We start from the raw sequence: 13,306 nt of genomic DNA, 5'->3' as shown, positions 1-13,306 counted from the left end.
TACAAGTGGCTAGAAACATGAAGATTAAACGAGTTTTTCTACTTTCGGTAGAAAGAAGCGAAAAAATCTATGAAAAAAAGTAATGGAGGATTGTCTTTAGAATCTATAATCATAAATGAGATAGGTATTACGCGGTAGAAAGAATTTATATACATAAGAGAAAGATAAAGAAAATGAGAATTGTTCCCCTCCTTTTCGGTTCCTACAAACAATTAGAAATGCAAAAGGGCGAAATATGCGGAAAATAGCGAAACGGCGAAAATAGCGAAAATGAGAACAACCGATGCAGGAAAATTATATGCAACTGATTTGAACATTTGCTGTTATGTATATATTTATATACAAAAACAGAGAAGTGTGTATTTTAGTATTTGTTATATTCCCAATCCTGTATCACATCACAGTGTTGCGTCACAGTTGCCGTGTCACGCTCCGCGACGATATAAATCCTTTCTAAAACGAAGAGGGAAACGGCATTAAGAGAAGAGGAAAATTTTAAAATATAAATTATAATATACAATATATATTGTACATACCTACAAGATGGAAATATGTATTTTACAAATTGAAAATTTTAAAGTTTTCCAATTATATATATATATATACACATTTTAATGATTATCGACAAAGATTATGTCGTATTATATTCTGTATTATTTTTTATTCGGCGCAACTTTTCGATATCTTACTTTTACAAAAGAGTACTAGATGAAAAATATAATACATGTATATTTCTTCTCTAACAATACATTTTCTTTTACATTTCAATCTCTTTCACTTAAAATTGTTGATTTATTTTAATAAACGACAATGTTATTTAGTGTCCTATTATTTGTATTGTTTGCGGTATAATGTAATCGTCAAGCAACGCAGCTAGATATATCATTTTCCACGTGGTTTAGGAACGGCGAAAGCAGTATTGCGTACCAAGGACGACTGGATTGTAATTTCCATGAAATATGAGAGAATGCTTATTATCAGCATTACGCACAGATAATATCATAACACATCGCTACGATCATGCCATAAATTGTAAAATTAAATTTCACTGGCTGCGAAACGATGAATACATGTAAAATTTATGTAATTCTATCGCTCTATCTACATATTATTAAATACATCATTAAAGCCATCATTAAAACCATCATCTCTTAAAAATCATACCTCAACAATCCTAACAAACCTCGAAGGAAACGTTGTCATCTACGTTTCTATTATCATTTCTTTCTTCCGTGTCACGGTTTGATTGTGAGGAATTTCAACGATTTTCCTCAATCCTTCATGTTGTTCGGATCTTAAAGGCGGTTTTCGAAGGCTTCCTTGAAAAGGTTTCCTTGAAATTTCCAAGTGGTGATTATGGATTTTTACAGAAAAATGTGTTTTATAATTTATTAAATAAACACAATATAAATGTATTTTATAATTTATTAAATAAACTTTTTTAAGTTCGTATATAATATAATGATGTTTCTCATCTAATTTACATATGTATATATATATATATATCTTTTAATTTCTTTTTAAATCAATAATGATTAATATATATTAATAATTGAAAATCTTAGTCTTGGTTTTGTCTTAATAATTGATTAAAAATCTTGTCTTAATCTTGTCTCAAATCTTTTTTAGACAACAAACAGCATAAATTTATACAATTGAATTAATTGTAAAAATAATTTTTAAACAAAATATGATGTAAGGCAAGACAATATCGAGATTAATCTTGGTATTTCGCGCAACTTTATCAATTTCTCTACCAATTCTGAGAATACATAACAGCATCGCGGAGAATTTGACATCAATGAGTAACATCAACATTATCGATTCCCAATTTACATCTGAGATTGCCTACAATAACAAAAATCATAATAACAACCGACCGATGCAGAATCCGTTTAATAGCGAAAAGTTGTTATTTTTATTTTTACTTGATTGTGTGGTACAATTTAATTAAAATCTTTTAATTGTGTTCAAATACCGATATAAATTTCATATTGAGTATATAATATCCCAAACAGCACAAAAAACTAAAAGATGACTAAAAGATGTCTCTTTGATTAAACAAAAAGTTTGTTTGTGTGTTTGCCGTTATGTGCGACATGCTATGTAGCACCTATCTCGTATTTAAGCTTGATTCATAAAAATCATAAAACAAGATTAACAAGATTGTAACAATTATTTTCATCATTATTTTAATTTCTAATATATTTCCTTTACGGGAGATTCAGATATTGAACTCTGATTTTTGAAAAATCGGACAAATAAATGTCGAATCTTCACTTATTCGGATAGAAATTATTCAGACAATTTTTATTCGAATAAATGAAAATCGTTCGTTACACATTGTCTATTTAAAATATAAAATATAAAAGTTAATTTCTAAATAAAATTTTTAATTTTATAAATTTAGTTATTTAAATTTAATTATTTCATTATTTTAAACCAAACATTTTAAATTCCACCTGTATATCGACACATAGAATATATAATTGCAATATACACATGTACATACGATATATGTATATATGATATATGTTATATTTATGAATAGAAAATTATAGCTTACCGGTACTATTTATTTGTAATATTATACTTGTAACATTCATTGCTATAAAAAAACATTCTTTGGTATACTGATGTAATATTTCATATAACAGTGTTTATTAGACCTCACAGTGCAGCTACATAATTAATAGAACGATTAAGAGATATCTAAAAGAAACCTTAAAGATGACTAAAGGATATTTATAATTAGTCATGTTTTAGTCATCAGGTTGTAAAATGACTTTCAGTGGAATATATGTCAGTCATCTACATACAATATACTAGTTATCTTTTCGTCGACAATATATTCTCTTTTAGTTACCTTTTTAAACGATTTCATGCCGTCTCAGATAATTCTTCGCATTAACACAAAAATATTATACTTCATTATAATTCATTATAGTGATTTGCAAACTTGCAAAATTGTTGTTACCTACAATATCTACAGTACCTGCAGTACCTACCTACAATAGACATCAGCAACGCATGGTACCTATTATGGTAGGTAGGTATTGTAGGTACTGTAGGTAACAAAGAATGCGATAATGTTTAAAACTTGATAATTTTTTACGAGATTTAACGTAATGACTTTTTTCCCGGTCACGCTAAATCCCGTAAAAAATGATTGGTTTTTAGTATCCTGTCGTTTAGCATCAGTAGCCATAGATTTCAAGATTATGCATGCACTAATTTCAAATGTTTCTACATAGTTTATAGGTAGTATGTATGTGATATAGAATACAGCACGTGCCAGTATGCGCGTGTATACATATGGATAATGTATGTACGCATACGTATACATACATTTCTACTATGCTCTGTAACTCTGGTGCGATGCAAATTACAACTTTTAATCATTATTTATTAATTGACGAATATCCTATAGGAGATATTATACTTCTTCTATATAGCCTTCATCTAATTGCGTATGTACGTACACAAACGGATATTTATATTTTTTATCTGTCATAATTTTCCTATTTACAGGCAAAATGGATGATTCCTTTCCAAACACCAAACTGATTGATCCTGAAGACGAACAAATAACTACAAAATTAATGCGATTTTTGGAAACGTATATTCAAAGAAGAGATCTATTACAAAAGGATGTGCATAAGAAACGTATAAATAATTTCATATATTACTTTTAAAGCGATATCGTATACAATGTATATTTTGAAATTATACAACAAAATTATCTTTTCAGAGAACAATTTTAGGAACATATTAGTGGAATTGGAACGTGAAAATGTATCCTTGAGATATTGTAATAGCGAACAGAAAAAGATGGTACACAATTATATTGATAATATAACATGGAAAAATAATAATGCACTATGCTACCGATTTACTTGTTACAACAATACGCATCTCTTTAATATATGCTAATATTGCGTGTGCATGTGTGTATATGTATGTATGTTGTCGCAAATATTTCAGATTTCTACATTAGAAGGTCGTGTTTATAAATTACAAAACCAAATTGATAGTTTGTTGTATAAATTGAATAGCGCTTGCGACATTGTAAGGAGTATGCAGCAAAAAGTAAACTTTTTTTTTGCAATGAAATTTTATGCTCTGTTATTTTTGCGCATTAATACAATTTCTGTACAGTTGAAAGATAGAGACAGACAACTCAAACGATACGCGATAGACAAGCAAAGAACACTACAGAGATGCGACTCAAAGATGCGGAGAGAAGCTGACAGAATGATCAATGAAACGGATATGAAATTGCGTGAACAGCATAAACGATTAACGGTATACTTTAATTTACAAACATACATTTACAATGTGTGTTTATTATTTCTTCAAGATAATCCGCAGTTATTTCTTTCTATTTTGGAACATTGAAATATTTTTAGAGCTACATAAAAAAAAAAGATGACAAGTTAAAATTGATGAAACAAATATTGATGTCCACTGATGAAAGTATGTCTGATGTTAATGCTGTACTAGTGGCACCGATAGCTTCGAATGTAAAAACGGAGAATGCAGGGGAATCGATACCGATAATGTCCAAAGAAGAACCTGCCGTGGTCCAATGTCCATTGATTCTCTTAAATTCCCAAAAGTCATCTCAGCCAGGAGATATTGCTTTCCATACAAGAATCAATCTCAATGATATTCAGGGAAAAATCGCAAAAGAATCAATCCCGATGACATCCAAGAAAGAACTTTCGAGTTTGCAAACTGACGTCGCGGAAGAATTAATTCGAACTACGCGCACTGTTTCTCCATCACATTCCGCCAAAATTGCGCTGGCTGAAATTGCAACTATTAATAAATTCAAATCAGATACAAAATCAAAGGTAATATATTTAAGCAGAATCCAACTAAAGAGATTGAGTAAAAGAGTAATTTATATTCCTCAATAATGTTACATTTCTTTGTATTTTAATCACTGAGTCAAATAATAAATTAAACTGACCTCGATATGCGTGAATAATGCATTTCATCATTGATAAGATTCCAATAGTGAATCCGAGATACGGGCGATCGCAAAATGTAGATAGATGGATAAATCATCGTCCCGTTGGAATGGTTCCAACTGGTACAATCTTTCAGCCACAAATGCAGCTTCATAAACGAATCATCCGGAAATTGACAAATCCAAACAACTTTGCGGCCAAATCTGCCAAATACTGTCTCTATGCGCAAGAACAAGACACGGACGGTGAACTCGAAACCAAATTATATAAGGTATAAACTCTGCTACGTTATTTTCTTAGAGATACAGTATACATTGTATCCTTGTATATTTTAGGCTGATATATTGCCAACGTGTGGAGGAGGAGCACAGATTGTATTTAACGATATAGAATGTCTAAAGCAGATATCTCCAACTGCAGCAAAACGATGTAATGGACAGACAAACCTGGAAAATAGTTTAGCATCTACATAAGTTTTTTGTACATTGCTAAATGTTTCCCTATGTAATATAAAGTTTAATTTGTTAAATAACCAAAAAATCGACATTGTTTACTATATGTATATGTTTCTCATCATTTATTTAACAGATATACTTGAGTTTTCTTTTCTTTTCCTTCTTTTTTTAGTTTCTTTAACATTGATTGATACTTTGGAATTTATGTAACTGATATTATCTCGGAGGTAGAAGGCTAAATATTTTACATATTATAAATAACGATTTATTTTGTTTTACTTTCAAGCTATAGAATAACATTTGACGCTTTTGTTCCAAATTACTCTTATATTATATTATATTATAATACTAATACATACAGGGTGGAAGATGAACATTATACACGTCGAAATGATAAGCTAAAGAAAACAAAAAAATAAAAAAGACTGCAATATTATCTTACACATGTAACAAAGCTGCACAAATATTTTGCGCACCGATAAAATTAATTTATTTGAATGTGAATAAAAATTTATCGTTGTATCCCAAGAAACATGCTAATAGATGAATGTAATTTTTCATTCACTAGAATGCTGTTGCATCTAGAAAACTTTAATTGTTAAGACAAGTTTTAATTACATTACCTTGATAATATAATTGACAATCATATAAAAGCCTATTTTCCAAATATAAATGTATACCTTCTCCTCCTCCTTTCATCTATCATACCTGCATAATAGTCCCGACATATAATAAAAAACGTGATAAAATATATAAAGTTATACCAAGATTATACCAATTATATAAAGACTAGAGAAATATATTAATTACTGGAAAATTAATCGTGCGTGCGCATTACATAGTCGATTCTAACAAACTATACTTACATACATACATACATACATACATACATACAACACACGCACGCATACACGCATATATAAAATAGATTATTTAAAAGTATTGTCTTATATGCAACAATATGCATTATTTCTTTCATAATACATATAAAAATCGCTCAATAATCTTTTTCCAATCCTTAAACCCGATTGCACCGTTATTTTGCCTTTAAACGAGGTTTAAATATGTCTCTGTCTATATTTATTTAAAAAGAACAATAGACACACATTTAAGTCTCACTCAAGTTCGAAATAATATTGATGTAATATATATCCGGCGTTAGTCGTGATGATTGTAGATGATGCATACATACATACACGACACGTGTGTTGCGTGCGTGCGTGCGTGCGTGTGGTGTGTATCCGCATATATAATACATTGCCATCGGCATTACACGAAGTATATATGTATATCTCTATTGATTACTTTAGCAAAACAGCACAAATATTGATAGCTATTAAAATTACATTTTATTAAATGAAACTATTAGGCAAATTCGGGCAGTTCTATAATTTATAAACGCCATTAGTGCTGCATCAAGATTTATCGCAATATTAACATCAAGCTAGCTATTTTGTTATAAATCGTTAATTAATTGGCCGAAAAATGAATTGTTGTTGATATATTTGCACGAGATATGGCTATTAACAAATATTAACGCAACTTGAAATTTTTTAATAACTTCTTAATCTGTAGATAACATTGTGTGTTTGTTCCAATTTATATATACTTTAATGAATAATTAATTTTCCATCTCTAATGCGATTTACTCTAAACGATTTAAAATCGTTGAATAATATATCTTTTATTCTTTGAATCACGTGCGTGAAAAGAACAGGAGGTAGAGAAAAGAGGAGGTATTATTCGTTTAGTGACGTAAATTCTTTGCACGAGATTGCAAATACGTGTACGTATAATAATCCTTTGTACGATCAAACATTTTATCTTTTGGAAATGATGTAGAGAAATTTCAAGCGTATAATTTGAGAAATCGATCAAAACGATGATTGGACAAATATCGACTAAAGATACAGTAAATAATAATCGATCGAGATAATCGAGACTCGCTGTTTGTAGAATAACAATAAACGATTCTGACAAAAGTATAGTATATCTGCGAAACATACGCTTACTTAAACACGCTCGCAAAATAAACGATGCGTTTCTGTGTTTGATCGTGCATGAATTGTGAGTGAAAGCACTATTTGAGATAATAATCGGTGCCAACAAGTAAAATGAACGGAGACTGCAGAAATAATCAATCTCTATGACTCTCTCTTTCGTTATAATAAACGCGACTTCACTCCGACATAATACACATAATATCATTGTAATTTCATCATTTCTTAAAATGAGTATAATACCTTTTACTCTATGGCTTTACTCATGAACTCTATGAATCGTTTGCCATATTGTTCTGGATCACAGGTGGATATACCGTCGACATTAGCACCATATTTGACGGTCTTGGCCGCTTTTGCCGCTTGTTTACGTACGCCGTAATGCGTAAGTACGTCTATTATGGCCAAGAAATAGATCTCTTTTGCGGGAGCACCTAGGAAAACAAACAAAAAGCATAACTTTTGCACGCTTTCACATTTGCATCTGATTGAAATATTTAACTAGTTACTTATATTTGAAAGAAGTACCTTCTTTGCTAGGAATGGCATAAATATCTAATTCAGGTATTATCGCATCTTCGTATTGTAAACTAGTGTCGCGCATTAATGCGGCATGCGGTGACTCGGGAGGCGTTGCCATGCTAGTAATTGCATGGCCCACGCCGCTCCAACTCCACAAACGGCTGCAAATGAATCGTCGATAAGAAAAAGAGACGAATGAAAAAAACACACGTACAAAATAGCATCATTGCAATAAAAATATATAAAAGAAATATCTCATCTTACTCTCCCATTGGGCCTCGAGATTCTAATCCACTACCGGACTCGCTATCATCTTCCTCTTCATGATTATCTTCATCATCCTCTCTTTCCGCGCGTTCTTTCGATTCTTGTTCAGCGCGCGCGCAATCGTGCAAACCCAGTAGTAGAGAGTAATCCATCAAGTGTAATCTCGTCAAGAACTATAGACAGATTATCTCGAATATTCTTTGATGGCAAATTTCTTTACAAATTTACAGCAAAGCTCTGTGTTAAGATAGCTCTTAAAATAACTTTTAACATAACTTTGTCAAAGATGAAATTTACATAAATGTTGCGTATATACAGGGTGTCCCAGACTTGACGAATCAGCCGTTAATGGTAGATCCCTGAGATCATTTGGAAACGAAAATCTTAATACCAAAATGTTGAGGAAGATATAGTTTCGGTGCTACAAGAGATTAAAAATTACCAATCGGCGCGTTACGTTCTCCTGTGTTCAGAAACATAGCGATTCAAGGGGCCCGCGTACAGCGCGATAATATCGATATCGATAGAGGAATCAATATAAAATAAAAAATAGGATTCTGCAATGAGCACGATTGTGTCTTCCATGCGACAGTAATCAGTAGTTTGAACATTTTTATGAAGTCTTCCTCAACATTTTATTAAAATTTTCGTCTCCAAATGATCTCAGGAATCTGCTATTAACGGTTGATTCGTTAAGTCTGGAACACACACAGACACACACTTACGTCTACATCAGCGGTTAACGTTTCTATTAGCTTAGCTTTGGCCTCTTCCCCAATGTAAATCTTCATTCCCTCCTTCACGAAATCATTATCCTTATAAGTAGGAAGATCCTTTTCCTTTTCCTTATCAGACGCTTCTCGATCCACTGTCGACCCTTTTAGATCAAACTTCTTGTGCGTTGTCAAATGATTCGAAAATACATTTCTTATTGCGACCACATAATGCTCGACGCCATCAACGGTCAATCGGTACATTCCCAGATATTGCGGCAATAATGTCTTTCCATGTCGCTCGACAATATACTACGACGCAATATTTACAATGGTAAATTTAAAAATGTCTAATATATCTTTTTAATTATCATACTTACAGGATGATAATGCTTCAAGAACGAGTGCATCCTCTCCACTTCCTCGCTCGTCAACGTTTTAATTATAAACAGTTTGTCGTAAGATTGATAAAACTTTGCACCACTTTTTCCCGATGAATCATCAAGTACTGGCTGTGATCTAGAAAAAAGAAAAAGAAATAAAATAAAAAATAAAAAAAAGAATTAAAAAAAAAGGATAAAAGAAGCTTGAACATATATGGAAAAATCAAACAATGGTTCAATTTGAATTAGGTGCATAGGGAGCTGTATAGGGACAATATAAAAAATTAATCATCGTCAAAAGAAATATTAGATAATTGGAAGTATTTTTTAGTAGCTGATGAATATATAAATATTTATCGTGTGAAGCAAATTTCAGTTCAATTACTACGATTAATTAAATTTTTCGCTAAAATAAATCGCGAGAATAAATATATTAATTAATAATGACAAATCATTGAAAGTATTTTTATTATACTTTTGTATTTTATTATACTATTATTATAATCAATAGTATTATCATAATAGATCACCATTATCAGTATTCATTGTCATCGCTATTGATAAAAGGCGTTTTATTTAATTATTAATTATTTTTGTTATCTTATTAAACAATATTTAAATAGCGACAATAATGCAACGGACACTCTTTCTCACCATGCTTTGAATCGAAAAAACTTTCAGCATTAGATAGTTTTCATTTATGTAAAGTATTTTCATCGAATGTTCAAATTAAGCAATCATTAAAATATCAATGAATTGTTACGTTTATGCTAGTTGTGCTGATTTTGGAAAAAAAAAGATCTTTAATTCCATGTTATGAAATGACGGAAACCGCACAGTGTGGCAAAATCACGTTTCGCTAACCTCAGGCGTTTTGGTTTAAAACTGCAGGTACGCAGTGGTTTATTTAAAATTGTATTGTGCGAGGAGGCAGAAGGAGGGTAAAGGGTAATCGTTGGAGTGGTGGCGGAGCGTTGAACCAATTGACGAATCCTTCTGCCTATTCCTTCAACCAAATCCGAATGCTGCTTTGCTCGCGAAGGATTAAACACCCGACATCTAATACATTAAAATTATTACATTACAAAGCCAATGATAGTTTCCAGAGTAGCCTCGTCTCTATCCATTTATAACGAACCATGATCGAGCAATCGCGAACGAAAAAAAATTCGTCCCAACTTTGAAAAGCGCGTTGCGCGACAATCGCTTTGCTACATGTTGTATTTGCGCTACGTACGAAACATTGGAGAAGATAACTCGTACAAAGATATTACCTTGTCATTGATTCCTTGTAATCTAAATCATCTATTCCAAATCTCTCTCGCAAATTTCTAAAGACTAATGGACAGTATTCTTTTATTTTGAAGTGGGAGGGCATGTTTTCTCTGCAAAAAGGTAATTTACACATAAATCAATATTTTCCAATAAATATATAAATATTTTCTTATACTACATTTTATATTACATTTTAATTCTTTAGCGCATACAGACAATTCTAAAATTAAGAGCAAGTTGCCAACTTGTTGACTTGGTATTAAGCCACATATGCGCACACACGTGTGTATGTATATGTGTGAAAAAAGAACATTGCCTAAATATATTCCTGAGATTGTCTCGGTATATATATATATATACCGAGCAATCTCAGGAATATATATATATATATTCCTGAGATATATAGGGAATATATATATATATTCGCGCATTTTATTTTTAAAAATACAATTACAATTAATTAAAAATACAATATACAATATATATATATATATATAAATATATATAAATATATATATATATATATATATATATATTGTATTTTTAATTAATTATAATTATATTTTTAAAAATAAAATGCGCGCGCGCGCAATCACGCCATGTCAATTAGCTTACCAAATTTATTCAAAATATGCACAAGGGGATAAATTGATTCGAGATATTACGTACAATCGTGCAATAATATAGAAAAAGGAAAAAACTTACTTGTTGAAAAGATGATTATCCACTTTCAACTTGCTGTAAGCTCTAAAATCATCTGGCAAGAGCATTACTGGAATGTTAACGTGACTAAGTTCGTTTATCTGCAATGCAGCAAACATATAAACATAGATTTAACTCCCTTTCAAGAGATTATAAGCATAATGAATTCGATTTGATGAAATAAAATAATTTATCGTTGGATAAAGGGACGACGGAAAAATACAAATAAGTTTAAAATAAATAACATCTCGCCAAATATCTACGCATACACGCGACGCATACACGCGACGCATACACGATAAAATCATAAACTAGACAAATGAAAAAAGCTAGACATAATTATCGCATAGGACGCGGTAATTTATTTCGCCCGTTCGTCACTCGACAATTCAATTGGCGATTGCAATGATGCGCTGATGCGATAAATAAATAATATAAATGCAATAGCGATAGAATAGAAATTGAAAAATGACACAACGCAACGTTGACGCGTGACAGGTACGCATGTACGTATGTCGTGTGTACGTGTATCGTGTGTCATCACTGTCATCCGCGTAAATTGTTGGACGCGCGCGAGTCAAAACCCAACCGAGCGTGATCGCGCACTTACCGTATGATTAACACCCCACATAAACACGCTGAGTAGCGGCTCGTTTGCGCGAAACAGCTTAACCTTTTGATGTTTCACTCGGAAATGTTTCTTCTTCAGCTTGCTGAGTCCGCTAGACATTTGCGGCACGCTCGACATGTTTGTTTCTATTTTCGATTGTTGGACTGGACGAGACGAGACGAGACGAGACGAGAATGCGTAACGATACTCGTCAAGGTAACTCGCTCTCGCCTCTCGAGGATGATTCCCTGCTCCGAACCCTCAACGACGATTTATCGCCTTATCACGCTCGATCGCGCGAGAGATTCTTCCCTGTCCGTCTTCTACTGTTTACATCATAAATATCGCGCGTACCACTCGAAATCTCTACCGGTCTCCTTTACGAGTCGACGACGAAGAAAAACACGCCCATGAGCCAAACCAGGATCGTCTCGCGGCGCCGCGTACCAACTTTTTCGTCGAGTCTGCACCAAACGAGAAACTGAAATCACGACGAATGAACCCAACGTCGCGAGCACTATGCACTCATTCGCGTTCGCCTTCGCCTTTGCCTTTGCCTTCGCCTTTGCCTTTGCCTTTGCCTTTGCCTTCGCCTTCGCCTTTGCCTTCGCCTTCGCCTTACCCTTACCTTACCTTACGCGCGCACTTTATCACCCTCCTACCCGTCCCACCGCCGTTGCAACATTCACAATCGCCATCAATGGCATACGACAACAGCGACGGACAACCACGGACAAACGGGCCGCAAGCTGCAAACTGCAAGCTGCAACGGCTGATCGTCGGGATCGCTCCTTTTAAAAATGGCGAAAGCGCCAAGGACACGGCCGCGGCATGTATCGCGAAGATTAGAGAGGAGCGCTAATCACGAGGAGGCAATATTCATTTATGGCGTTTTCAAGCGGTCGGGTTTAATCACTCCGCGGTAGTTTACTAAACGTCATTGACCAATCGTAGCCATTCTTCGGAAGAATGTAGCCATACATACCCGACCACTCGAAAACGCCATTAGGGAAGTATCGCCGCTCGGTAGCGCTATAAGCGAGGGATAAAGTCACTAGATATACTAGATGTACCGCAATCATTGGCTGCGTTCAGCAGGAAAAGCTGCTTTGCAACTGTTGTAAAATTCGTAAATCTAATTGGTGTATGCTCTTAGATTCAGTCAAAATTAAGAGCATACACCAATCAGGCTCACGAATTTTACAACAGTTGCAAAGCAGCTTTTCTGCTGAACGCAGCCATTGGCCGCATTCAGCGGACTCGATAGCGGACGCAACATTACTAGATTTCCCGATGTAATTCAACGCTGATTGGCCGGATCTGAAAATAGAAACCGATCATGTTTGATTGCTACTCAGCGGTTGAGGCTACGGTCGGGGATACGCTCTGGATGCTTCGAAGCG

At 33.3% G+C, this 13,306-nt stretch overlaps 2 protein-coding genes across 14 annotated transcripts; one reads left to right on the top strand and one right to left on the bottom strand.

The window, feature by feature from the left end:
* Positions 1-767: 767 nt before the first annotated feature.
* On the bottom strand, positions 768-12,723 carry Pip4k (phosphatidylinositol 5-phosphate 4-kinase). 7 transcript variants are annotated; one of them, XR_014439895.1, is made up of 11 exons: positions 11,904-12,723; positions 11,297-11,394; positions 10,591-10,701; positions 10,181-10,375; positions 9,314-9,452; positions 8,946-9,245; positions 8,218-8,393; positions 7,960-8,114; positions 7,675-7,865; positions 4,976-5,422; positions 4,295-4,809 (listed from the first exon to the last, which is right to left on the bottom strand). XR_014439895.1 is itself a non-coding variant. In XM_083105310.1 (10 exons), the coding sequence occupies exons 1-9, from the start codon at positions 12,039-12,041 to the stop codon at positions 7,678-7,680; spliced, it is 1,500 nt and encodes a 499-aa protein (XP_082961436.1). In that variant the 5' UTR covers positions 12,042-12,723; the 3' UTR covers positions 768-1,333; positions 7,675-7,677. The 7 variants fall into 7 exon arrangements, 6 of the variants coding, with proteins under 6 accessions (XP_082961436.1, XP_082961437.1, XP_082961439.1 ...); XM_083105310.1 differs by lacking the exons at positions 4,295-4,809; positions 4,976-5,422 and adding an exon at positions 768-1,333; XM_083105311.1 differs by lacking the exons at positions 4,295-4,809; positions 4,976-5,422 and having other exon boundaries at positions 5,681-7,865; positions 11,904-12,367; positions 12,532-12,723.
* LOC145975127 (kinesin-like protein KIF23) lies at positions 3,108-5,856 on the top strand. 7 transcript variants are annotated; one of them, XM_083105321.1, is made up of 8 exons: positions 3,110-3,373; positions 3,532-3,666; positions 3,752-3,834; positions 3,985-4,089; positions 4,159-4,305; positions 4,410-4,856; positions 5,014-5,247; positions 5,312-5,856. In XM_083105321.1, exons 1-8 carry the CDS (start codon positions 3,316-3,318, stop codon positions 5,447-5,449), a joined length of 1,347 nt encoding a protein of 448 aa, XP_082961447.1. In that variant the 5' UTR covers positions 3,110-3,315; the 3' UTR covers positions 5,450-5,856. The 7 variants fall into 7 exon arrangements, with proteins under 7 accessions (XP_082961442.1, XP_082961443.1, XP_082961447.1 ...); XM_083105318.1 differs by adding an exon at positions 3,431-3,474 and having other exon boundaries at positions 3,111-3,261; positions 3,985-4,305; XM_083105316.1 differs by having other exon boundaries at positions 3,108-3,373; positions 3,985-4,305.
* Positions 12,724-13,306: the final 583 nt, after the last annotated feature.

Source organism: Camponotus vicinus, unplaced genomic scaffold (genome assembly GCF_025532165.1).
Source record: "Camponotus vicinus isolate PSW18456_S1 unplaced genomic scaffold, iyCamVici1.0 SCAF_7, whole genome shotgun sequence".
NCBI lineage: Eukaryota > Metazoa > Arthropoda > Insecta > Hymenoptera > Formicidae > Camponotus > Camponotus vicinus.
The sequence above is the reverse complement of the archived record's forward strand: the minus strand, read 5'-3'. Positions and strand labels throughout refer to the sequence as shown.

Bases quoted from the DNA above. Each gene is read 5' to 3' on its own strand.
- LOC145975127 (XM_083105316.1), top strand. From the start codon at position 3,316: ATGGATAATGTATGTACGCATACGTATACATACATTTCTACTATGCTC. The intron at 3,667-3,751 runs GTATAAATAATT...TTATCTTTTCAG, and splicing joins AAAGGATGTGCATAAGAAAC to AGAACAATTTTAGGAACATA. The intron at 4,306-4,409 runs GTATACTTTAAT...AAATATTTTTAG, and splicing joins AACAGCATAAACGATTAACG to AGCTACATAAAAAAAAAAGA.
- Pip4k (XM_083105310.1), bottom strand. From the start codon at position 12,041: ATGTCGAGCGTGCCGCAAATGTCTAGCGGACTCAGCAAGCTGAAGAAG. The intron at 11,395-11,903 runs GTAAGTGCGCGA...GCTGCATTGCAG, and splicing joins TGTGGGGTGTTAATCATACG to ATAAACGAACTTAGTCACGT. The intron at 8,394-8,945 runs GTAAGTGTGTGT...ATCTGTCTATAG, and splicing joins CGTTAACCGCTGATGTAGAC to TTCTTGACGAGATTACACTT.